At 35.8% G+C, this 27,005-nt stretch overlaps 1 protein-coding gene across 5 annotated transcripts in view; it reads left to right on the top strand.

Annotated features, from left to right (window-relative positions):
* ZNF148 (zinc finger protein 148) overlaps positions 1-27,005 on the top strand; it is a 147,768-nt gene that overhangs the window by 94,649 nt on the left and 26,114 nt on the right. For all 5 annotated transcript variants that reach the window (XM_007985531.3, XM_007985532.3, XM_073009797.1 and 2 more), the window contains 2 exons: positions 6,844-6,967; positions 8,289-8,372. In XM_007985531.3, coding sequence (XP_007983722.1) covers positions 6,844-6,967; positions 8,289-8,372 — 208 coding nt within the window. The remainder of the gene's footprint in view (positions 1-6,843; positions 6,968-8,288; positions 8,373-27,005) is intronic.

The following is a 27,005-nucleotide window of genomic DNA, read 5'->3' as shown; positions in this document are numbered from 1 at the left end:
ATCTATGGGGTATCTATTTCAAGTGTGCTCTCTTCTTGAAATTCTGACTAAAACCCAGATTATCTGCTTATTGGGTGTTGGACTCTGTTTTTGGTGGTATGTTCTAGGTATTTGTAAATATAGATAGGTATTTACAGACTTTAAGCTATTTTGCTTGTCTAATTTGAGATAAAACTCATTTATAATGTATCATTTTAGAATATTTCTAAAGGTATTATTTAAGTATTTATATACCTATAGTGGCCAGATGACAGAGTCGTCCTGTTCTAAGTATAGTATATATAAGAGAATGTTTTAAGGAAGCCCTTTAGAGAAATTCTTAGAAAGATGAAGTGACTAGAAACAATATACAGAAGACAGAGGTGTAAGAATAACAAACAGGCCAGGTACAGTGGCTCACACTTGTAATCCTAGCACTTTGGGAGTCTGAGACGGAAGAATTGCTTGACCCCAGGAGTTCAAGACCATCCTGGGCAACATTGTGGAACCCTGTGTTTGTTTGTTTGTTTTAATAAAGAACAAACAATTATTTTTCAATTATCCTGGCATGTTACATGTAATGGGACAGGGAATGGTTGTGAACTGTTTTTAACCACTGGTCTGCCATCTCCAGATGAATGGGTTTTTTGTGTCTGGAGTCTTAGAACTTTAAGGTATAATGAGTGAGTAATTTTACATTTTCTCAGGAATGTGTATAAAAATTTATGCTTCAGAACTTTTGTTAAAGTAATTTGTTCTGCTCTTTGGTATGAAGAGAAAGAGAAACTCACCCATGTTTGTAAATCAATAAGTGTTACTTGTTTCAAATTCCTTAAAAACAATTTTAAGTTCCTCAAAGATTTATGATTTATTATGCCTAGAGGACTCCATTCTCCCCCAGCACCTTTTCCAAATCTTAAAATCTTGCCATTGTGAATATTTTGAGTTTGTGTCACCATTGTGTAGTATTAGATTGGGGACCTGCACAAGAAATATAACTAATGCGATAGAGTGTTAGTAAAAATATCAGAGCTTATAAACATCCATGTAACTATGGCTCCCTTTATAAGTTTTGTGAAGTACTGTGTTGTTATGTCATCTTTTAGCTGCCATGGATTTTAAGCAATAATTGCTTTCTGAACCTTTCTCATATGGCAAAGCTGAGTCTTTTTTTTTTTTTTTTTTGGAAAACTTAAATGCAATGGGAAAGCCTGATCATCTTAAGGTAGGTTTTGATACTTGAAAGCTGCCTAAATACACTTGGCAGGATGCCTGATGAAGAGGATAACTGAGCTAGGGAACATCATCTAGGTTAAGCTATTTGCATCTGTCGTGGAATTAGCTGGTTTATGAAAGTAAGTTTTCTACATAATAGAAGCTTACACCTTTTAAATATCAAATTTCATTTTATTTTCACCATTTTTTGGGAAATCTTTAATGTGTTGTTTTCCTTTTAAATATAATGTACTTGAACGTAATTCAGTGTTTAATGTCTTGAAGCTGACATAAACATTTTTTAAAATCGTGTATTGCAGTTGAAGCCCTCTAGGAGAACAGAGATTTTAGGGCTCTCCCCCACCCACCTGACCCTGAAAATCCTCACTGTTAGACTTTAAGTGTTATACTGCTTATTATCACTTCACTTCTCATTCCTTGGTGACATGCTATTCATTTTTACATTGCTGTATATCTGGGTGGCCACTTAACATCACTTTCCTTTGCCCCTTTGAGTCTGTTTTTGGTGATTGTTATACTCTTAAGCTTGAAAACCTCAAATCTTGACACTAGAAGTTTCTGAATAAATGAGGTATTACTACTGGACTTTGGTATTCACTTGTTACGTGAATTAGAAGGTAACATTTTCCATCTCAGAAGGGTTTTAGGAGGATTGTTGGGTTAACATTAATGAATTCTAAGAATTTTTTTCAGTAAAATGTAACAATATTATCTAAATCCCATGTCGTATATATTATTATAGGTGTTTTCAAGCTCCTTAGTAACTGAGAGAGAGGATATTTTTAATTACATCTTTTTATTCTGAAATATATCTCTCTTTTCATTTATTCAACAAATAATTTGAGTGCCTGTTATGTGCCAGGATCTCTCATCAGAAGAAAGGAACTGGGTTGTTTGTTGTAACACTTTAGGTGATCTGAATAAAAATTGATTATTCAAAGTTATGCTGAACTGAGGAAGAGTACTTTTCACACATCAAATAGATTATAAACTGTATAGAGAATCCTTTCCCAACAATTTATTATATATTGTTGGTTCCCAGAAAAGATTTTGGATTTTGGTATAAAAAAGATTTAAGATTGAATTATGTAAGATAAGGAAAATTTAATGAAAAGAAACAGAGAAGTAGATGTACCAGACTTTTGTCATGCTTTCTTCTACATGTTACCTTGATTTAGGAAGAAGTAGCTTTAAAAATGAACTGATTTATAAGACTTGAGGATGAAAACAGGAAGTATGGAATAGTAAGAAAATGAAGGAAGAAGATTGGCAAAATAATAGAGTTTTATTTATCTAATTTTCCCAGGAAATTGTGTGTTTTGGGCAAATTGTTTTCCCATAGAACTGAACCCTAACTTTGAAAAAAAATCTGATGTAAATCTTTCTTTAGAAAATATCACCTACTTTGCCTAATATTCAGGAAACAGGGAAGAAACAGTCTTTTCTAAAACCCAGGGTCATTTTGCTTAACATAGTTGTTGTACCATGGTTATGATACAGTGAGTTGCCGTTTAAAAATGAAATTTGGTGATGAGAAAAATGTAGTACTGAGAAACAATAAAAAAACTCAATGAATGAAAGAAAGTGACAATGTTAGAATGAGTTAATAAGGATGACCAGGAGAGTCAAGTTGCCATGATGGGTATTACTCAGGGTGACTGTTATTTGTGTTATCTTTGGACTTGCACTATTTTCCATTTCTCATTGGATTTGGAGAGTAAAGACAATGGTCACAGCTGTCATTCTCCATCCCCAGTTGCAGTAGAACATCTCATAATAGGTGAGAAATATAAACTCTCTTATCTAAGTTGTCTTTTGAGTTTTGGTGGCTTAGAAGCTGATTTTGATTGATTCAGGAATATATGATAAAACTTACAGTGTTTAGTTTAAAATGTGCTTTAATAATTTTAGTAGTACACATTTGAATGTGAAAAATCATGTCTGCCTTTTAGGAAAACAGAACTTTTTCTCAGTGAGGGGTGTCAGGTTTCATTTAGTCAGTGGCAGTGATCCTTATGGAGTGAAAAATCTCTGAATTTGAATAGGCAGACTTTAGGGCTTTGCCTGATTAAAATGGGTATATTAGGTATATTATTTAAGATAACAGTCACCATATGTGTATATTTAGGTAGCTGGCTAGTAATGGATTTGTCTTAAAACAGAAAATATATCACAATGAATGTGAGATTAAGAAAGCAGATTAACTGAGAAATTCCATTTGATACTCAATTTTTTTTCTATAAAATCTTGTTTTAAATTTACTGAACACATACGAAATAAAAATCTAGTGTGTTGAGAACTAGAGTATTACTGATTTCTCCACTTGCTAAAGCCTGATTACTTGGTCTATGTAATATACCATATTTCTCCTGAAGTAGCAATGACAAGAGGCAAGATAAAGCATCTGAAAATGCTATAGCAGGCATCTTAGAATTTAACATTTTAAACATAAAATTCTTTAATTGTAATGGTGTTCATATATTGGGGGAAAAAGAAAAGCAAAAATATTTTATGGAACCAGTTGCAGGTAAGACTGCTAATCTCCAAGGCAAACACACTCAGCTGGTAAATCACATTCTACATTAAAGGTCTTGAAAAGGTGTGAGCAAGAAAAGAAGGCAAGTCAATACCAGGGAAGAAAATTTTGCCTGCATTAATGTGCTAGTTTTGTTCTGCTAAGGGATTTTATTCTTTAACTACCCGCTTCTCTCACTACTCAGTTATCTGAAGACTAAAAAATTGAAAAGTAAAGTTTTGCTTTTAGCAACACATTTAAAAAACAATAAAGTGGTAAGCTAAGAGGAGTATTTGATATGAACAGCAGACAGCCAGGTCCGTTGACAGGAATAGAGTCTCCACTATGCTCCAGATACCATTTTGGACACTGAGATTATAAGGGGGAATAAAAATCATTTAGATATATTTAAAACAGGCTACAAATTGGAACGGCCATTGATGCTCATCTGAGTCAAGATGAGTTTACTCTGTGTCCTTTAAACAAAGATGTTTGTTACTCTGGCCTAAAGAAAGAAGGAAAATATAAAATGTCCAAGAATTTGGTCTTTCTGTCTTTGAACTTTAAAAAAGCTAGATTTTCCTGTGTGTTTATCCACAAGGCAGTGGTAGCTGTTTCATCCACAAAATTCACCTTGAATTAAGGCTTGAATCTACAAAGAAAGGCAGCAGTACCAGAAAACAATGACCTGGAACTCCTCAACTCTTCATAAAAGGACTTTGTACAGTCAAGGATTACATCCGTTTCACATTAAGCAACTTGGGTCAGATTTGTTCCTTACAAAGCCTTTCCTTGCAGTTGCTATGCCACAGAAAGCTATTGAAGTGCCATGTTTTTTGGCAGTTGGATTTTCTTATTTGTTATCAACATACATGAAAAAAAATACCTGCTGCTGTCTTGTTTTTAGTTCCATTTTATATAAGTATTTAACATCTTTTTGTTTGTTTTATGTCAAAAGCATTTTGAGTCATATTTTAAGAGATTTTGTGTGTTTTCCTTTTGCACAGTGTTAACTTGCTTATTATTATGTGACTTGGAGGGGTTGAAAAAATTTAAAACGGACTGGCCCAGAGATGAAGCTTTCCACTCTCTTTGACTCTCCTCAGGAAGCTGTGACACCCACTTCCCTTCTCCTGCCAAATGTTTCCCTTCCATGACTTCGGTGCATAGACTTTGAAGCATTGTTGACCACATTGGCTGTTTGCCCAGAATCCAAATGCCCTGTATAATTTGCATAATAATCACTGCTGATTTGCATATAGTGTAAACTAAACTGTCTTCTTGAATTTAAAGTAAAAATGTTTTAAGGATTAAAGCCGTTTTCCTTTACCTACTACCCTTTTCTAGGTTTGAGAAGGCGTCATAGCTGTGTGTTTGCAGGCCCTCATCAGTTTCCACAGTTCTTTGTTTCCCAGTTTTCTCTACCTCTCTACCTATGTTGGACAGTTTCTTAGCTCCCATTCTGTATGCCCGCACCTAGAGCATTGTTTCCCTCTCACTGGGCATACTCCTCCTGATCAGATCTTCTGGTTTTCTTTGCTGCTTCAACATCATATTCTGCTTTTTTTTTTTTTTTTTTTTTTTTTTTTTGCTTTCCTCAATAATGAAAAAGGATTAATTTTCACTCTTCCATATGTCTGATGAAAGGCAATTTTTTTTTTTTTTTTTGAGACGGGTTTTGTTCTGTTGCCCAGGCTGGAGTGCATGCAGTGGGATGATGATGGCTCACTGCAGCCTTGACCTCCTGGCCCAAATGATTTTCCCATCCTCAGCCTCCCAAGTAGCTGGGAGTACAGGGATGTGCCACCACACCTGGCTAATTTTTGTGGAGACGGGGTTTTATCATTTTGCCCAGGCTGGTCTTGAACTCCTGGGCTGAAGTGAGCCACCTACCTCAGCCACCCAAAGTGCTAGGATTACAGGCTTGAGCCACCATGCCTGGCCAAGAGGCAGCTTAATGCTGCACATTGAACAAGTTGTTGATAAATTGGAATACATGCAGCCTAAGGTGAGTTTCTGTCTGGTGCCATCCAGAGGAAACTCACAATACTGTTAATCTCAATAAACTCAGAAATATAAGGTTGCTTTCTTTGACTCCTGTCTACCTTCCTTTTACCCACTTCTATTTTAAAAAAAAAATTTTTTTAAGGAATAATTTTCCTATTCAGTACTTATGTCCCAGATGGACCCCATACCCACTTGTAATTTATTTGTTTGACAAATATTCTTAGGAATATGTTTAACAATAATTTAGTAGTTCTAGAATAACCTTTAGGGTCTGGAAACAGACCCTAAATTCTACATATTATAACTTGAAAACTTAAGTGTTCTCTTTCTTTTTTTTAAGTGATAGGTAACCACTTACATGGTTCAAAAAAATGTGTTAAGTATACAGTGTAAAACCTCCCTCCCATTTTATCTCTTGTCTGCACAGTTCCCCAGCCATCATAATCAAGGATATATACTTGTATATATATATATATATATCCTTCTCAAGTAGTTTTTATGCCTATACAAATATATATTCCTGTATGTACCTTTTATATACAAAAGTTAGCAAAACTATACACTAAACTTTGCAAAACTAGCAAAACACTTCTAAACTTTGCCTTTTTTTAACTTAACAAATCCTGACACCCTTTTCATATAAGTATTAGAAAGCTTTGTCATTTTATTTTACGACCACATAATATTAAATTGTATTCATTTTCTATGATTTATTTAATTAGTCCCATACTGATTGATATTTAGATCATGTCTAAAGGCTTTTTTCCTGCATATATGAGAATTTGAAATTGAAAATATACCTGTGCTCACCCTAACTGAACACTTAGGAACTCCATCACACATCAGCATTACAGAGGAGAAGGCTGTGATGAGATCTTACTTAACCAGCTTCCAAGGTTTTATTAGTGATTTTTGCTCATTCTGAGTCACATTGTACTTTCTTACAGTTAATGATAACATTATTCTAAGTCTTTTCAAGATTATTTAAAAACAAAATATTTCATAATCTCTGGTGACCGTTGTTTGCATTATCTTTTTTAAAAATTACTATTTAATTACGTTTTTAAAACTTATTTCTTTTGTTTTTGCCCTTTTTTTTGAACTAGATCCTTACAATAAATGAGGATGGATCACTTGGTTTGAAAACCCCTAAATCTCACGTTTGTGAGCACTGCAATGCTGCCTTTAGAACGAACTATCACTTACAGAGACATGTCTTCATTCATACAGGTATTTCTTGAATTGAAATGGGCTTGTGGCCATTAAAGTTATTATCTTTGTTATTTTCATCTTCGTGTAAACGTCATTCATTCCTAAGACCACAGCTAATCTGGCATTCCAAATCAGAGATTTTGTAGGCCAGAATGTCAGAAGGAAACCAGGAAAAAATGTTGAGTGAGAAAACAATTAGCATGGATGTGTAAAATTAATTAAATAGTCTTAATTGGACACCTGTTTGGCTTAATGTGCTCCATTTAGCTAGAGAAATGATTAGAGAATGTATTACTAAAAGCCTGTTTGTCAATGTTCATTTTTTGTGTATGCAAAATATCCAGGCAGAGTTTAAAACATGGATTTGGAAATCAAATATAAATAAATGATAGCTAAGATAATGAAGTTGTAGAGAACAGTATTAAAGATGGCAGACCTTTGGGTAAACAAACTAGACATGTAAGATGAAATGAGGAATAAAAACAGTTATAAGGGAGATTTGATGAATTAGGAAAATAGTGTCCCAGAAGCTGGAAGAAGCTAGAATTCCAAGCAGGGTGTGACCAACAGTGCCAGTGCCCTAGGGAGGATAGAGGTTAGAGAACCAAGAAAAAAATCTTTGGAATAAATAGCAAGGAGATCACAAGTAGCTTTTCAGAAAGCAGAGTATAAGGGTTAAACCACAAGTGGGCAGTGAAGAATTTGAGACCTAGAGTGGACTATTCTTTTAAGGAGGTGTAGTGAAAGGGAAGGAGAGAAAGTACTAAGGTAGAAGTGTTTCAGGACTGAAACAAGGTTTCTCAGCATAGAACAGGCCAGAGAATACTTTCCTTAAAAGGAAAAGCCCCAGCAGAGAGAGAAAGTTTAAAGAGACAAGATCTTTTTAAAAAGGGATGTTTAGAAAGTTCTGAAGGTTCTGAAGACAATATGTAAAAGGGCATAAATGGATGGTTAACTAGGGAGAAAACAGGATGGGCACACCTTCTTCCAAATAAAAAGAAAGAAAATATGTTTAAGACACGTGAGAACCTGTTGAGTTCTTTCTTAAACCATGATTTTAAAATTTAATTTTAAATTGTTTTATTTATTTCCTTTTCCCCCCTTGAATATATAGATCAAATTTAATCTCATTTTTATGTGATTGTGAGAATATGAATTTTTAAATCCTGGGAAAAAAATGGAGAGGAAATAAAATTCTGTTAATAACATCAAAAATTTGTATGGCTATTTTGTAATTTTCCAAAATTTGGGCATCTAAGATTTTTCTTTCCTCAGAAACAGTAACTAAAAACTGTTGTTTTATTCAGTAACTAATTTGTGGATGTGAAATTATTTTAAGGCGAAAAACCATTTCAATGTAGTCAATGTGACATGCGTTTCATACAGAAGTACCTGCTACAGAGACATGAGAAGATTCATACTGGTGAGTGTTAACCACCCTTACTAGGTTCATTAAAATGATTATTTCAGATGGAGGGAAGAATTTTTAATAAGTGGCAGTGACTTGCTGCCATTTCCATTGGTTTAGACTCTAAATCACAGGTTATCTTTTTTATCCCTTCAATAAATCAATGTTAACTGTTAAGACTTAACTTTAATGTCCAAGCCCAAGAAATTACTTTGAAATAGAGTTGCATAATAACCTAAAATATATGTTTAAAGTCACAAAAGGAAGGAAGATTTTCTGAAATTGCTATTTCCTTAGGTATTTACTAAGCTTTAAGTTATCATTAATTAGTCTGAGGTAGGAAGCGAATTCCTGACTACTGAAGCAGCAGTACAATTCATTCTCTTTCTTTGCATTTCATGTATATACCTTACCCTATCAGTAAACATGTAATCTTAAAAAGTTGAGAATTCCCAATTTCTCAGTCAAGTTATTAATGATTTAGAAATTAAATATTCTAGAGGATCATTATAAAGGAACACATACCTTAAAAACCTAAGTCTCATTTTAGAGCAAATATTTGTTTGCATCTATTTTTGCCAGTGGTAAAACCAAGTTTTATAAGTAACTTTGATTTAATAGTCTGTTGACTTAACCTTTGTTGCCTCTAAGCATGTTGAAAAGTGTTTCTTTAGAATTGATTTCCAGTGTTTTGCTTTTTGTGATGGAATAAAAGCAGAGTTGGTAAATTTGTATAACTTTGAATTTTGCATTTGAATAGAATTGAGAATTGTGATAATATGAGAATATTGGAAATATTAAAGTTCTTCATATTTTTCTGTTTTAAAAGTACTCAAGCAAGTACCTGCCCAGTGTTGTTATTTAGATGTGTTCTCATGGAACCTGCAGTATTTATGAAAGGACAGTTTGTCATATAGAAGCAACCTTTTCTGTCCGATAACTTTTTTTTCAATTTTCTTTGCCCCTAAAAAGCAGCATGAATGTGTCTGATCTGCTTAAACAAAACTTCAGCTGGGCCAGGCGCGGTGGCTCACGCCTGTAATCTCAGCACTTTGGGAGGCAGAGGCGGGTGGATCACCTGAGGTCAGGAGTTCGATACCAGCCTGACCAACATGGAAGAAACCCTGTCTCTACTAAAAATACAAAATTAGCCGGGCGTGGTGGCACGTGCCTGTAATCCCAGCTATTCGGGGGGCTGAGGCAGGAGAATCGCTTGAACCTGGGAGTCAGAGATTGCGGTGAGCCGAGATCGGCGCCATTGCACTCCAGCCTGGGCAATAAAAGCGAAACTCCGTCTCAAAAAAAATAAAATAAATAAACAAATAAAACAATAAAACTTTAACTGTGCAACACGTCTGTATGCTTGAATGTACTACTTTTTAACAATCGTTTTGCACATTACTCATTTCAGTTTTTTAAGTAAATTTATTCATCTCTGTTAGAAGGGGCTATACTATGCACTATGGGAGAAAAAATTTATAGATTTTGTGTGACTTATAGCTAAATTTAAAATCCTATATAACAATAAAACCTGATCAGATAAAAATGAAAGTGATTATTTTTGTGTGTTCTTAATACCTGTTAGGGTTTGATATTTTACTCATTCATTCAACAAAAATTTATTGAGCATCCAGTGTTTTTCAAGCGCCGGAAATAAATAACATAAGGCAGTTTTTTTCTTTGCAGTTTACATTCTTGTGGGAAAATAGACGTGGAAAAACACACATATAAGCAAGCACAGTGCAGTTAAGTGTTCTAGAATTTTATACAAAATTCTGAAGATACTATTGTGCCCTGAGGAAGAGACACATGTGCTGTCTGTGAAAGTTACTTAGGGAAGGTGTCACAGAAAAGCTAAATGAGGCTAAGTTAAGAATATATGTGTGTGGGTGGGTGTGTATCTGAAAAAAATATTTTTGAAACAGTACTTACCTTTATTGCACTATGATATTGTGTGTGTGTGTGTGTATGAATTTTTTTTTTTTTTAAAGTGCTGGTCACAATTCTGTAATCAACTGCACTAGACCATGGGAAATCTTGGATTTAAGCAGAGTATAATGGGTTGTTAATGTTTATTTAGAATTTACTAAGTACCAGAAAACTGTGTTAAATATCTCATTTCATCCTCACATTAATTGTGAAAGGCAGGAGTTATTACTATCCCCATTTTATAGGTGAGGAGGTAGTAAGAAGTGCACAGAAGTTAAGGAACTTTCCCAAATGTGTATATCTAATAAATGATGGAACCAAGATTTCAGCTCAAGCCTCTGTGATTCCAGAGTACACATGTGAAATCACTGGCTATGCAGAATGGGACTAGAAGCAGAAAGTTATATTTGGGCCTTTTTGAGTTTTTCTTGCTCTGCTACTAAGCCAATTATGGCTTAGCCTTCCTATAGGTATAGTAGCATCTAAGAGCGGTAGAAGCAAAGGCTGGAGTTCTCATACTATAGAGAACAATGTAGAAGAAGATAAGGAGTTGAGAGGAACCAGGGCAAAGCAATCACTAGGGTTCCTTAACAAAGAAAAGTTCTTTTGAAGAGAGAATCAATTCTGCCCTATTGTTCCCTCCCCACTAGGTGGAACTGATATAAGGGGATAGTTTTCTCCTCTTTACTTCATATTATTGATTCTTTTTGTAGATTCTTTTTAAAGGCAGTAAAATGTTTTTTGTTAAACCTATTTGGGAATATATATCTAGAACCACAAATAGGTCTCCATCATTTATTATTATGTTCTTACTGTTCTTTCATTTTCTAAATGGCTTTTATTTTTGGAGGAGGGTAGTGCCCTAAAGTTTGCCCACGTGAAGGCTGTCTTTCTCTGTAGGCCCTTAGTTTAGAAAAATACATTTAAATAGTTACAGCATTAAAAAAGATTTTCCATATTTCTATCCATTTTTTAATTGTCAAGTGAGTAATGAGTCACCTAACTGACCCTCAAAGGTTGGTGAAAACCATCAGCCCTTAAAGGCTCCATTTTCCATACATCCTTCCTTCTCCCTTTAGGTCTCATTATACTGTCTCCTCCTGGTCCCTCAAGCCTCCAAGCCCGTTCTCTGCCCCTTTGCAACATGGTTAAAAATCATTACTCGCTTGGTAGCTATGGCCAACCATAAAGAAACCTGTGTCTTACTAAAACTAAGAACGTAGTTGATTTGGTTTCAAAAGGTAAAATGTTTAACGTGCCCTAGACAGACTATTATTTAATTCCATTTCCTAAATTTGGGCTTGGCTGTGAAATACCATTTTAGGGGAGTGTACTTTTTCATCCAAAGGCTGATCCCTGAAATTCTGGTTTAAGCTTTATTCCTTTAGATTAAGGCACTGAAAACTCACATTTTAAATACCCTCAGGACTGCTATTTTTGGCAATTATGGGAGATTTACCTTTTTTGTGAATATTATCTTTTTTGTAAATATTACAGATCCTTTATTTAGGTGATGTTTTGGGTGTGTGAGAGAAGATGAGGACTTGAGGCTAAGGTTGAAGATAATTCTAATTGTTCATTTTGTTTAGGGCCAGAATTACTGATCAAGTGCATATCAAGGTTAAATATTTATCATCACTGGCAGATTTCCTTGTGGATCAAGTACTTTTGTCTGACGTGCCCTTTCCTTGTCTAAGGTGCCTATTTTAAAAATGCATATATAGAATAAATGTTAGAATGGCATATATCCGTAGTTGTGTTATTTTCTTCTCACCCAATGAGCATTTTACTCTTAAGAAACTTCCAGGCTTATCACCAAGAGGGATTGAAGAGTAAAAAACCTAAGTACCATTTTTAATTTTAGTTTTGTAAATTCCTCTAAATAGTAAGCCACATAATACCTACCCTGATGTTCTGTTATACAAATTATGGTTGCTTTTTAGTTATGCCAGTTTTCATAATTTATTTTTTATTTCAATTAGTAAAAATGTTACGAAGCTATTTCTATAGGGAAGTTTTTATAAATGATTCTTCTCCTGGCCAGGTGCGGTGGCTTACACCATAATCCCAGCACTTAGGGAGGCTGAGGCAGGCGGATCACGAGGCCAGGAGTTTGAGAACAGCCTGGCCGACATAGTGAAACCCGATCTCTGCTAAAAATACAAAAATTAGCTGGGTGTGGTGGCACAAGCCTTTAGTCCCAGCTACTTGGGAGGCTGAGGCAGGAGAATCGTTTGAACCTGGGAGGCAGAGGTTGTGGTGAGCTGAGATTATGCCGTTGCACTCCAGCCTGGGCAACAGAGCCAGACTTCATCTCAAAAAAAAAAAAGAGATTCTCCTCCCAAAAACAAAAGAAATTTTTGAAAAAACTAAATCACTCAGAATTATATATGTTCACTAGGTTTCTTTTTCCATAAGGTTCTTTTTTAAGCCTTTAGTTCTTAGATGTATACAGTTCTGTCTTTAAAAATACAAAAATACTGGAAAACCTGTCATCTAAGTTGGTGTTCTTCATGCCTAAAAATACAGCATTCCTCTTTTCCTCTTTACTATGACTGTTATTCACAACTGTATTAAATAGCTGTATTAAATAGCTGAATAATAACGCACTTTTATTTTTGTAAACCAGTTGGGTTAATGGGATGGGGTTAGAATGTTGATTTACCCTTGACTAACGTAGCTTAACCCTTTTTATTTCCCTTAGTATGGTTCAGTTATTGATAAAAATTAGTTTTCTGCTCACGTTTTTCAAGCCCTAATTTATAGTTAATTAGCTTTAACAGAGAAGTCTTAAGAAAGAAAATGTTAAAGACCTACTTAGAGTTTAACTCTTAATTTGTGAGGATGAAGGAAATGAATACTGTTTGTATAACTGAGAATGTTGTGTGCACTACAAGCTTCTGGCATTGTGATTGCTGAAGCCCAGACTGCACTGGCATGGACAGATCTTGCCAAGGAAGTATTAAGCAGAGAAGTATGGATTGCTGGGACTGACATTTTCTGCTTTAACAAAGCTTTCAGAAACCATTTTTTTAAAATCTGCAAAGCTGTTAATAATTCCTACTAAAAGATTGGTTATACATAAAACATACAAAAGTTTAACACTATATATCAAAATATCTCAGTAAAGACAATAAAAGAAATCATGTATATGTGTGTGTATATATGTATATAATTAAAGTATGGTGTAATTATATATATAAATTGATAAAAACCTGATATATGTATAAAAATATTAAACCATACTTAAATTTTTTTTTTGTTTAGGAGGATAGGAGAAGTCATCCAGAAGATTGATTCCATTTTATTATTATGTCTTACAACAGAAATATGGCAAATCAGAGGCTTTATAATGAAAGTTGCCCAGTTTTCAATTAAGTGTGTATATTTTATGGATGAGTATCCCTACCCCTCAAATCTATATAGAATGTTCTTTGTTAGTTCATAGCGGCTATATTTAAAAAAGATGTTTAGCATTTGTTTTAACAAGTCTTTAACAAATTGAGACTTGAAGTGGTCTCATTCTTCTGTGTAGTCATTGAGTGAATGAACATGTGAATCCTGAGACTCACAGTTTGATGAAGCATATGTCAAATTTCCAACACAGTGGTGCAGACAACCTGAGCTTTAGAATTTCATTGAAATAGACCAGACAGGATTCAGATTGGTGGCTTCATGGAAGAGATAGAATTTAAGTGACCCTAAGAGTGAATTTGATTTAGGCTTTGTAATCCATGTGTTGCATGGGAGTCAAGTGTCATCACAGGAACCATAGGTAGTAAAGCAAAGGCATGATGGAAGCCAGGACCAGAAGGAAAATCTACAGTGTACTGAAGGAAGTTGGGAATCGTTGAGCAAGAATAGGTAAACAGATACTCAGATAATAGATTCAGAAACACACACAGTTAAAGTTAAAACTGAGGCAGACAGGGCAAACACCCAGACACTTGAAGATGCTGGACAAGAGGCCAAGCAGTGTGTCATATATGCTGGCTTAGAAGAACCAGAAGGAGGCAGGTACTTCATTGTAGTTTAAAAAAAACTAGCAATTCCTAAGAATTCATCATTATCATAAGCCTAGTGATACTCAAGTAAATTTATTGAGTACCTGTTCTCCACCAAGCATTGGTAACCCAATACATAAATTGTCTCACTTTATCCACACAACAGTCCTGTGAGGAGGGTACTGGTATTCCTGTTTTACAGATGAGGTTCAAAATGATTAAGTCACCTCCCTCAGTGTGTATAACTGGTAAGTAACAATCTAGCTCTTCAAAGTTTGTGCCTTTAACCAATATGCTATTGAAAGGGTAGATCAAGCACGAAGGAAATTTCGAAGTGACATCAACTTTTGGTTTTAACCAGGGAGATTTTTATTTTGTTCAGGTAAGGGCAAAGCCAGTCCTGGACCTGGCCTGTAGCCTGTATGTATGTAGCCTTCTATGCTTCACCGAAAGGAAGTCTGTGGGTGGAGGGGTAAGACCGGATTTCACAGTGGAGTGGGCAGAGGCAAGATGTGCATGTAAATAGCCGTTCTGAGGAGAGCAGGAAGGATGGGGAGAGTGGGGGTGAGGAGATAAGTCTAGAAAGCTTGATTTTGGAATTGCGTTGTCTAGCCTTGATGCTAAGCTAAGAAGTGTCAGATTTATCTTGTAAAGCATTATAAGATACCAAGGCATTTAACTGCCATGTTAAAAAAATACTGTTTTGTGAGGAAAGGTGGAAATTTGGAAAATATGTTACTGTTTTGTTAATCATAACTAATATGAAAAAATTGTATAATATTTAATATTTTTATGCAAAAATATTTAATCATAATTACAAATGTATTAATCAAATTTAGGTATTTAAATTTTTCTAAAACAAATGGAACAACATAGTTAAGCTTTAAGGAATGTAATATTACTTTAGTTTTGGTCATTTTGAGAAAGTAGGCAAAACTTAAATACTTTTTTTGTTTTCAGAGGTGAAGTCTCCCTCTGTTGCCTAGGCTGGAGTGCAGTGGCGTGATCATAGCTCACTGCAGCCTCTACCTCCTGGGCTCAAACAATCCTCCCGCCTTAGCTTCCTTGAGTTTCTGGGACTACAGGGGTGCACCAGCATGCCTGACTGAAGTTACTTTTGACAGTAGTTTCTTATTTTTCTTATTTGACCATAGTATGGTTTGATTTCCCCGTTTAAAATATTTTCAAAAACTGTATAAAGTGTACTCTAAAACAAGATAAGTTTCTCTACTCTTTGACTTGTTAACCTGCCTTCCTTTAATGTAGGGCCCCTGGAAAAATTATTTTACATTCTACAGAAGATGAAACATTCGTTCAGTTGGGTCTTGATATAATGCTTTGTTTGACAAATTATTTCACACCATATTCTTTTGGAAAAATAATTACTTCTTTAAACTCAAACTCCCGAAGACCTCAGGATTTTTGAATATTGGAAGCATACCACCATGCCTGGGTAATCTTTTTTAATTTTTTGTGTTTTTTTTTTTTAGAGATGGGGTCTCCCTATCTATCCCAGGCTGGTCTGGAACTCCTGGGCTCAAGCGATCCTCCCATTTTGGCCTTCCAGAGTGCTGGGATTATAGGCGTGAGCCACTGTGCCTAGCTTCAGTGTACATTTTTAATTATTCCAGAAAATATACTCCGGTAATTGTACTATTTGCAATTATACTATTGCAGAAAATATACTCTGGCAAATATACTAGGTAATTAAGTTTACTCTTAATTACCTAGGAGTGAATTGACAAGGTTGTAGGTTAATTATTACAATTTTTTTTAGTTAAAATTTTTACTTTAGATTCAGGGGGTACATATACAAGTTTCTTACAAGGGGATATTGCACGATTCTGAGATTTGGGCTTCTATTGATCCTGTCACCCAGTCAGTGAACCTAGTACCCAATAGGAAGTCTTTCAGGCCTTTCCCCCACTCCTCCTCCTCTTCCTTTTGGAGTCCCTAGTGTCTGTTGTTCCCATTTTTATGTCTGTATGTACCCAAGATTTAGCTACCACTTGTAAGTGGGAATATGTGTTACTTGGTTTTCTGTTTTATACGTTAACTCACTTAGGGTGATGGACTCTAGCGGCATCCATGTTGCTGCAAAAGACATGATTTTGCTCTTTTTATAGCTGTGTAGTATTCCATGGTGTATATGTACCCCATTTTCTTTATCCAGTCCACTGCTGATGGATACCTATGTTGATTGTGTGTCTTTGCTGTTGTGAATAGTAAACCTATGAGTGCATGTGTCATTCGGTAGAATTTTTTTTTTTATCTTTTGGGTATGTACCCAGTAATGGGATTACTGGGTCAAATGGTAGTTCTATTTTTACTTCCTTGAGAAATCTCTAGACTGCTTTTCACAGTGGCTGAAATAATTCACATTTCTACCAATAGTGTATAAATGTTCCCTTTTCTGTGTAGCTTCACCAACATATGTTATTTTTTGACATTTTAGTAATAGCCCTTCTTAGGGGTGTGAGATAGTATGTCATTATGGTGTTCTTTTTTTTTTTTTTTTTTTTTAAGATGGTGTTGCTGTGTCACTTAGGCTGGTGTGCAATGGCATGATCTGGGCTCACTGCGGCCTCGACCTCCTAGGCTCAAGTGATCCTCCCACCTCAGACTTCCGAGTAGCTGGGACTGCAGGTGCACACCACCACTCCCAGCTACTTTTTGCTTTTTGTAGAGACCAGGCTTCAACATGTTGCCCAGGCTGGTCTCAAATTGCTGGGCTCAAGTGATCCACCTGCCTTAGCCTCCCAAAGTACTGAGATTACAGGAATGAGCCACTGTGCCTGGCCTTTTTCGTATGTTGACTGCTTGTATGTCTTATTTTGAGAAGTGTCTGTTCTCATATCCTTTGACCAGTTTTTAATGGGGTTAATTGTTTTTTGCTTGTTGATTTAACTGCCTTACAGGTTCTAGATGTTAGTTTCTCATTGAATGTGTAGTTTGAGAATGTTTTCTCCCATTCTGTAGGTTGTCTGTTTACTCTGCTGATTCTTTTGCTATGCAGAAATACTAGTTTCTTTAGGTGTCACTTGTCAGTTTTTGTTTTTGTTGCAGCTTTTTTGTAGATACCAGGTCTTGCCATGTTGCCTAGGCTGGTCTTGAACTCCTGGCCTCAAGAAGTCCTCTTACTTTGGCCTCCCAAAGTGCTAGGATTGCAGGTGTAAGCCACTGTGCCCTGCCTGTCAGTTTTCGTTGTTTTTGCAATTGCTGGACTTAGTCATAAATTCTTTGCCAAGGCTTATGTCTGGAAGGGTATTTCCTAGGTTTTCTTCCAGGATTTTTATCGTTTTATGTCTTACATTTAAGTCTTTAATTTGTCTTGCATTAATTTTTGCATATGATGATAGGTAGGAGTCCAGTTTCATTCTTCCCGATATGGTTAGCTAGTTTCCGCTGCTCCATTTATTAGGAGTCTTTTCCCCACTGATTATTTTTTGCCAACTTTCTTGAATATCAACTGGTTGTAGGTGCAGCTTTGTTTTCTGGGTTCTCTGTTCTGTTCCATTGGTTTGTGTATCTAATTTTGTACCAGTACCATGCTGTTTTGGTTACTGTAGCCTGTAGTATAGTTTGAAGTCCTGGTTTTATTCTTTTTGGTTAGGATTGCTTTGGCTGTTGGGGCTGTCGTTTTTTTGTTTGTTTGTTTATTTGTTTTTTGTTTTTTGATTCTGTATAAATTTTAGAATAGTTTTTTTTCTATTTCTGTGAAAAATGACATTGGTAGTTTGATAGGGATGGTGGTGAATCTGTAGATTGCTTTGGGAAGTATGGGCATTCTAATGGCATTGATTCCTTCTAGTTCATTAACATGGAACATTTTTTTCATTTGTTTATGTCATCTGTGATTTCCTTCAGCAGTGTTTTGTAGTTCTTCTTATAGAGATCTTTCACCTTGGTTAGATGTATTTCTAGGGTATGGGGGGGTGTGTGTGTGTGTGTGTGTTTGTGTGCGTCTAGTGTAAATGGGATTATGTTCATGATTTGTCTCTCAGCTGAATGTTGTTGGTGTATAGAAATGCTGTTGATTTTGTATTCTGAAACTTTACTGAAATTGTTTATCACATCTAGGAGCCTTTTGGCAGTGTCTTTAGGGTTTTCTAGATACTGAATCATATGGTCAGCAAAGAGAGACGATTTGACTTTCTCTTTTCCTGTTTGGATGCCTTTTATTTCTCTTGCCTGATTGCTCTGGCTAGCACTTCCAATACTGTGTTGAAGAGGAGTGATGAGAATGGGCGTCCTTGTCTTGTTCCAGTTCTTAGGGGGAATGTGTCCAGCTTTTGCTTGTTCAGCATAATGTTGATTGTGGTTTGTCATAGATACCTGTTATTATTGTGAGGTATGTTCCTTTGATGCTTAGTTTTTTGAGGATTTTTATAATGAAGGGATGTTGGATTTTATCAAAAGCTGTTTCTGTGTCTATTGAGCTGATCATATGATTATGTAATTTTTGTTTTTAATTCTGTTTGTTTGGTGAATCACATTCATTGATTTGCATATGGTGAGCCAACTTTGCATCCCGGGAATAAAGCATACTTGATCAAACTGAATTAACTTTTTGTTGTGCTCCTAGATTCAGTTTACCAGTATTTTGTTCTGGATTTTTGCATCTATTTCCATCAGGGATGCTGGCCTTTAGTGTTTTTATTTTCTCATTGTGTCTTTGCCAGATTTTGGTATCAGGATGATACTGGTTTCGTAGAATGAGTTAGGGAGGAATCCCTTCTCCTTTATTTTTTGGAATAGTTTCAGTAGGACTGGTACCAGCTGTCTTTTGTACATTTGGTAGAATTCAGCTGTGAATCCATCTGGTCCAGGGCTTTCCCCCCCGCCCCCTGGTTGGTGTGTTTTTTATTAGTGATTTAATTTTGAAACTCCTTATTGATCTGTTCAAGATTTGAATTTTTTCCTGATTCAATCTTGGGAGGTTGTGTGTTTATAAGAATTTAACTGTATTCTCTAGATTTTCTAGTTTTTGTGTATGGGGTGTTCATAATAATCTCCTTGGAGCTTTTGTATTTCTGTGGGATTAGTTGTAATGTCACTTTTGTTGTTTCTGATTGTGCTTACTTGAATTTTTTCCCTTGTTAATCTAGCTAGTGGTCTGTTAGTCTTGTTTATCCTTTCAAAAAACCAACTTTTTGTTTTGTTGATTCTTTGTATGGTTTTGGGGTCTCAGTTTCATTTAGTTCTACTCTGTTTTATTCCTTTAGCCTTGGGATTAGTTTGTTCTTGTTTTTCTAATTCCTTTAGGTGTGTTGTTACATTGTTAATTTGAAATCTTTCTGTCCTCTTGATATGGGAGTTTAATGCTATAAACTTTCCTCTTAATACTGCTTTTGCTGCATTCTATAGATTTTGGTAGGTTGTGTCTCTTGTTTTCATTTGTTTCAAAGAATATTTTGATTTCTGCCTTAATTTGATTGTTTATCCAAAAGTCATTCAGGAGCAAGTTGTTTAGTTTCTAGTAATTATGTGGTTTTGAGGGTTCTTCTTGGTATTGATACCTATTTTTATTCCACTGTGGTCTGAGAATGTGCTTGGTATGACTTCCATTTTTTTGAATTTATTGAGACTTGATTTATGGCCCAGCATGAGGTTGATCTTAGAGTATGTTCTGTGTGCAAACGAGAAAAATGTATTTTCTGTGGTTGTTGGGTAGAGTATTCTGTAGAGGTCTATTAGGTCCAGTTGGTCAAGTGAGAAATTAGACACTTGTCCAGAATTTCTGTGTTAGTTTTCTGCCTCAGTAATCTATTTAATGCTGTCAGTGGGATGTTGAAGTCTCCCACTATTGTATGGCTGTATACGTCTTTTCCTAGGTTTAGACATATTTGCTTTATGAATCTAGGTGCTCCAGTTTTGGGTGCGTATATATTTAGGATAGCTAAGTCTTTTTATTGAATTGAATCCTTTGTCATTATAAAATGACCTTCTTTGTCTTTTTTTACTGTTGGTTTAAAGTCTGTTTTATCTGATACAAGAATAATGACCCCTACTCTTTCTTGTGTTACATTTGTGTGATTAGTTAAAATTAAAGAGACAAATGCATTCATGAAAAAAACAAAATGACTGCAAACACAAAAAGAACAATCTATTTGTTGCTGTTTGAAGACCCACAGTATTCTATATGGGCCTATTGTACTTACATAATGGAGGAACTCTACCTTAAAAATCATATATATTCTTTCCCACTTCATCTCTCTTCACCTTAAAAATCAGTCATATATGGTCTTGCCCACTTCACCAACCTTTGAGTTCTTTATCAGTGGATAGAGGGGGAGGACATGGAGTTTGATCCACTGTGACTCTAGAGTCCTGAGAAAGTCCAACTTCATCCCAATAGAAAAATCTTGTGCTCTACCTGTTCTTCAGACATTTTGTTTTCTTAAATGATGTTTAGGAGAAATAGACAGTGGACCTATAGGAACCTGAAGGGTATTATTTTAAAATGTTAGGATTCTGTGACAGATCCAAGGGGGGTTGGCTTATGCAGAAACCTTCAACAGAAATACTAGAGACAGGCTGGGAAACTTTTGAAGTGCTGTTGTTAAGAAGGTGAGATACCAGGCAAGGCTAAAGAAGCTCTTGATTGTTACAGGATGGGTGGAAGCTGGCTACTAAAAGCAATACTTGATGCTATGCTTTAATCATCCAGACTTCTGCTAGATTATTTAATAGGAGAATTTGCTCAATGTCTAATATTATCTAGGCCTTTTCTGATATTAAAAAGTAAAATATTGCAGCAAAAAAATAAGCAGTAGTAACAGACTGTCTTAGCAGAATAAAAGTATTTTTGTTCATTTCCCCCCTTGTATTTTACGTGATATTTTGTATTTGAAAGCTGTTCTTGGAATATTGTGTGTAAACTTGAAGTTTACATGAAATCATTACTCTTTTGAACTGAGAGTTAAAGCTACTTACTCTATAACAGTCTGGATGTATTTGCTCATCAGTGTTTGCATTGTAGATCTAATTAATTAGCTATTAAATTTTTTTCCCCTGAAGGAAACTAACTTCTGAAACTAATCTCAGTCTCTCTTTCCCCTGCCTCATTGAAATGATTGTTTTATAATGAGATTTCTTAGGAATACTACTATCATACTCTAGCAAAGTATATTTTATTAAGTGATAAGGGTCTGAAAAAGACCTTAAGACTGAAAATGAAATGAAATGGACATGAAAGACATTTCAGAGGAAGAATAATTACAGGTGAAATTTAATAGTAGTATAAACAGAAGAAATTGGAGTGAAACTAATATAGGAGAATGGCTTTTAAACTTTTTTTGCTGGAACTCTGATTCTCAAATGAAATCCTACATGGTATCAACATCAATAGTCAATTAAAAAACAAAGCAGATGATTTCAAGTGGCTTTCCTTGGCTATTGATGAGTTGACAGATGGTACCAATTACTATGATCTGTTTCTACCCACTTCTGACACCAAATGTGAGGGTTTTTCCTCATACCAACAAACACTTCTCCAACTCTGAACACCAGCCGGTGTCCTATTATACAGTTTAATTAAATGCTGACACTAACTACTTGGAGTTAGCATCAGATCCTGCAAGTTAAGGGCTCAGTCCCTCAAGGCTGCCCCCTGTTCAGATGCCAGTCACAAGTTTAGGCCTCTTGTACTTCTGACCAACTGGCTATAAATCACAGGGGGAGGGAGTTTGGATAATTTGCTATAACAGTTTACAGAACCCAGGAAAGCACTTTACTTACATTTACCATTTTATTATAAAGGATACAGATGAACAGCCAGATGAAGAGGGTCCACCGGACAAGGTCTGGAAGGGTCCCAGGTACCGGAGCTTCTGTCTTGTGGATTTAGGGTGTGCCACCATCCTGGCACTTGGATGTGTTCACCAACGCAGAAGCTCTCAATACCTCATTACTTAGGGACTTTTATGGAGGTTAGTAATGTAGGCATGATGGATTGATCATTAACTCAGTTTCTAGCCCTTCTTCCGTTCCTGGAGGTTGAGGAGAATGGGGCTGAAATTTCTAGGCTTCTACTCAAGGCCTTGTCTTTCTGGTGACCAGCCCCTATCCTGAAGCTATCTAGGGTCCCAGAAAGAGTCTCCTCATTAGAATAAAAGAGGCTCCTATCACCCAGGAAATTCCTAGGGTTTTAGGAGTTCTGTGTCAGGAACAAAAGACACTCCTATCACTCAGGAAATTGAAAGGATTTTAGGAGCTCTGTCAGGAATCAGGGACAAAGACCAAATACTAGAACAAAAGATGCTTTTATCACCCCAATCACTCAGGAAATTACTAGAGTTTTAGGAGCTCTTTGTCTGGACCTGGGGACAAAAATTGAATGTATATTTCTTTTTCTTTTTTTGAGACGGAGTCTTACTCTTATTTCCCAGGCTGGAGTGCAGTGGCACAGTCTCGACTCACTGCAACCTCAGCCTCCCAGGTTCATGTGATTCTCCTGCCCCAGCCTCCTGAGTAGCTGGGATTACAGGTGCATGCTACCACACCTGACTAATTTTTGTATTTGTAGTAGAGACAGGGTTCCACCATGTTGGCCAGGCTGGTCTTGAACTCCTCACCTCAGGTGACCCACCCGCCTTGGCCTCCCAAAGTCCTGGGATTACAGGCAGAGCCATCATGCCCAGCCTAAATATATATTTCTTCGTATACTACAATATTACACTGTTAATTATTCAAGAAGTCAATACAAGGTTTGAAGTGACTGAAGAATTCGTCTCTGTGCAAGAACTATAGGCAAGAATAGTTTCAAAATGGAATTATACACTTTAAATGGATAAATGGAATGGTATGCAACTTAAATGTCAAGGTGTTTTCAAAAAAATGAATATTTTAAAGAACTTGACAAAACATTTTAATATAAACTGAAGTGGATCTGCTAAGTTGTGTTACAGCGAATGGTGGGGAAAAAAATACATGTGAAACAGAATAGTTTAGTTGGACTAATTTACAAAGCTTGAGAAATAATACAAAGCATTTAAAGTTTATGGCCTTTCATGGTAGTATTTGTGACAGTACTTTGTGAGAAACATTTGAATACATTATGTGTCATTGAACCAATAGTGTGAATAGTGAACTTCATTTGCTCTGGTGGACTTAACTGTTATCAATGTTCTGTGAATTTCTGTCAGCTATGGAAGCTGAATGTTCTGACTTACTCTACTGTATAGCAGTTTAATATCTTAGAAGTGGTAAAGTCTTATTGGGAGCTTTTGAATGTAAAGCCAAAATTAAACTTTTTCTGAATTAATAGCACCAGTCTCAATCACTAAAGAATAGCTTTGGAAATTAGCTTTTGCTGAAGACTTGAAAATGTTTCTTAATAAATTCAGTCTGTTATTACAAGGGAAACCAGTGTCTATATGTAAGATTTCTCCCATGATAAAGTTATCTTGACAGCACCTGATATTGAATCACAAAATGCTGCTTTATGTACTTCCTATGATATAAGTTAGAACAAGAAGCAAAATCTCCATTCTCACACAAATAGGCAGTGGATATATTTTCCAAGCTCAAACTACAATTTCATCAGATTTTGGACCTTGATGCAAGTGCAAAGAGAATTTTCATATTTCACAATCCACTTAATTCTGCAACTCTACCTACTCTTTAATTGGGAGTAATTAATCTCCAGTGTAATACATGATAAAAGGCAAATATCAGGGATCTAATAAAATTTTTTGTAAATACCTTCTAAGTGGCAAATAATGCTTGATAAAATAACGTTTTCATGGATTGTTATCAGTATGTCTTTGTGACAAGATGGTTTCAAAGATGAAATGCATAAAATCTCATTGCAGATTAGCATTAACATACATTTACAATTGACTTTAATGATAGGGAATGCTAATTTTGAAGCCCTATAAAAGAGAATTCCAGTGTTTTCATTAGTAGACCTGTATGGTGAAAAGTTATGCATTGTTATTAGAGTTTGCACTTCATTAATAAAACTGTTGTGGAAATTGTTTTCTCTCTTATTACATGAGTTTGTATACAGTATCCTTGATATTTACCTTTTGGTCTACAAAGCTTAATATTATTTAATGTGTGGCCCTTTGTGTTAAAAAAGAAAAAAAGAAAAATAGCTTGTCAACCCTGTCAGGTTATTTTGAATGCCCCACCCTCTCAGTTCTTAGATCTCTGTTTTGTTGGTGGCACTGTCATTTATTCTTCCTCTGTCATAGTCATACTTTAGACCATTGCTCACCAAGCTTTAGTCTTCCTGTGACTTTAGTTTCTTATTTCCCAGACACACACTCCTATCATTCCTCCTCATGTCATTTAGTACTTAGGTTTCAACAATCCTTCGTCTTCAGGAGGACTCACAATCCAGTGATTCTACCTCCTTTTCACTCTCCTTCTTTTTCCTTGTATCTTCATTTTCCTCATTTAATTTAAATTGTCATCATTTATCATGTTCACTCCCTTGCTTACATTCATACCCTTGCACTCTCATACGTAGTACTTACATTGGCAAAATTACGGCCATAAGTAAATTTAATGATCTTTTTATTCACCTGACTGTTTTACTCCAACAGAAAGCCACAGTGAATTAGGGTCACTTAGATTTTAAGTGGACCCATAGTGACTTCTGGAAATGATTTCCTTAGGCCTTTCATTCTCCTGCTCATCCAGATTGGGTCTTTAGTTCAAACAATGGGCCAGCTCCACCTGTCTATTGTCGTGATTCAAATTTTATTGGAACGGAGCTATACCAGTTCCTTAATGTATTATCTGTGGCTACACAGCAAAGTTGAGTAGTTGTGACAGAGATCATATGGCCCCATGAAAGCCTAAAGTATTTACTGTGTAGCCCTTTTAAAAACTTGTCAGTCTTTCTCCTAAACAGATGTTTCATACATTCTCCTTTCCATAAACCTCCGACACTTCCCTTACCCTGTATCAATCACTGAGCAAATTGAAGTCATCAGACGAGAAGTTCAGTAAGTGTTTAGTGCATCTGCTTATCAATAAATCAGGAAGTTTTGCTCTTTTGGAGAACAATGGGCATTTAAATGTTAATTTATTTTATTTTGCAAAAAAGCTGAGGATTTTTTCCAGTGTTTTGTTTAGATATGTTTAGGTATATATAGGTAGTTTAAATCTTCCTTTTCCATGAAGGGAAATATGTGTTGTTGACCTCAGACTTCTTTTAACATACAATTTACGTACAATAAGCTTTACCATTTTTAGTGTATAGTTTTGTGAGTGTTGACAGTTTCATAACTACTACCACAATCAAGATACAGACTAGTTCTGTCACTCCCCAGGAGTCCCTTGTACTTTTTGAAGTGAGCCCCTCTCCTACCAACATCCTGTGACAAACACTGGTAAGATTTTTGTCTCTGTAGTTTGGCCTCTTCCAGAACATCATATAAATTGAATTATATGGTATGTAGCCTTTTGAATCTGACTTCACTTAGTATAGTGCATTTGAAAGTCATCTGTGTTGATGTACCAATAATTCATTGCTTTTCATTGCTGAGTAGTATTCCACTGGGAAAATACCTTGGAGTGATATTGCTGGGTCATATGATAAATGGACAGGCATACCTCATTTTATTGCACTTCACTTTACTGCAGTTTGCAAATTACAGTTTGTTTTTTTTTTAATTGAAGGTTTATGGCAACCCTGTGTTGAGCGTCTTGTCAGCACCATGTTTCCAGCAGCATGCGCTCACTTTCTGTCTCTGTGTCACAGTTTGATAATTCTTTCAATATTTCAAACCTTTTCAGTATTATTTTATCTGTTGTGGTGATCTGTGATCGGTGATCTTTGATGTTACTATTGTAATTGTTTTGGGGCACCACAAACTGTGCCCATATAAGACAGCGAACTTAATTGATAAATGTTGTGTGTGTTCCAGCTGCTCCACCAACTGGCTATTCCCTCATTTCTCTGCCTCTACTGTGACCCCATTTCCAGAGATACTACAATATTGAAATTAAGCCAGTTAACTCTATAGTGGCCTCTAAGTGTGCAAGTGAAAGGAAGATTTGCACACCTCTCACTTGAAGTCAAAAGCTAGAAATGATTAAGCTTAGTGAGGAAGACATGTTGAAAGCCAAGAGAGGCTGAAAAGCGAGGCCTCTTGTGCCAGGAAGCCAAGTTGTGAGTGCAAGGGAAAAAGTTCTTAAAGGAAATTAAAAGTGCTGCTGTAGCCTCCACCTCTCAGGTTCAAATGATTCTCCTGCCTCAGCCTCCCACATAGCTGGGATTACAGGTGCCCACCACCATGCCCAGCTAATTTTCATACTTTTAGTAGAGATGGGGTTTCACCGTGTCGGCCAGGCTGATCTCGAACTCCTGACCTCAAGTGCCCTCCTCAGCCTCCAAAGTGCTGAGATTACAGGTATGAGCCACCCCACCCAGTGCAATAAAGTATTTTTAAATTGTGATATGTATGTTTGTTTTATTTAGACGTAATGCTATTTTACACTTAATAGGCTATAGTATAATGTAAACATAACTTTTACATGTTTTGCATGCACTGAGAAACAAAAAATTTTGTGTGACTTGCTTTATTGTGATGTTAGCTTTATTGTGGTTGTTTGGAACTGAACCTGCAATATCTCCAAGGTATGCCTGTATGTTTAATGTTATGAAAAATCACCATAGCATTTTCCAAAGCAACTATACCATTTTACATCTCCACAGTATCTTATGAGATTTCCAGTTGATCTGTGTCCTTGACAGCAC

Source organism: Chlorocebus sabaeus, chromosome 22, assembly GCF_047675955.1.
Source record: "Chlorocebus sabaeus isolate Y175 chromosome 22, mChlSab1.0.hap1, whole genome shotgun sequence".
NCBI classification, from domain to species: domain Eukaryota; kingdom Metazoa; phylum Chordata; class Mammalia; order Primates; family Cercopithecidae; genus Chlorocebus; species Chlorocebus sabaeus.
This window is presented reverse-complemented; position numbering and strand designations above follow the sequence as displayed.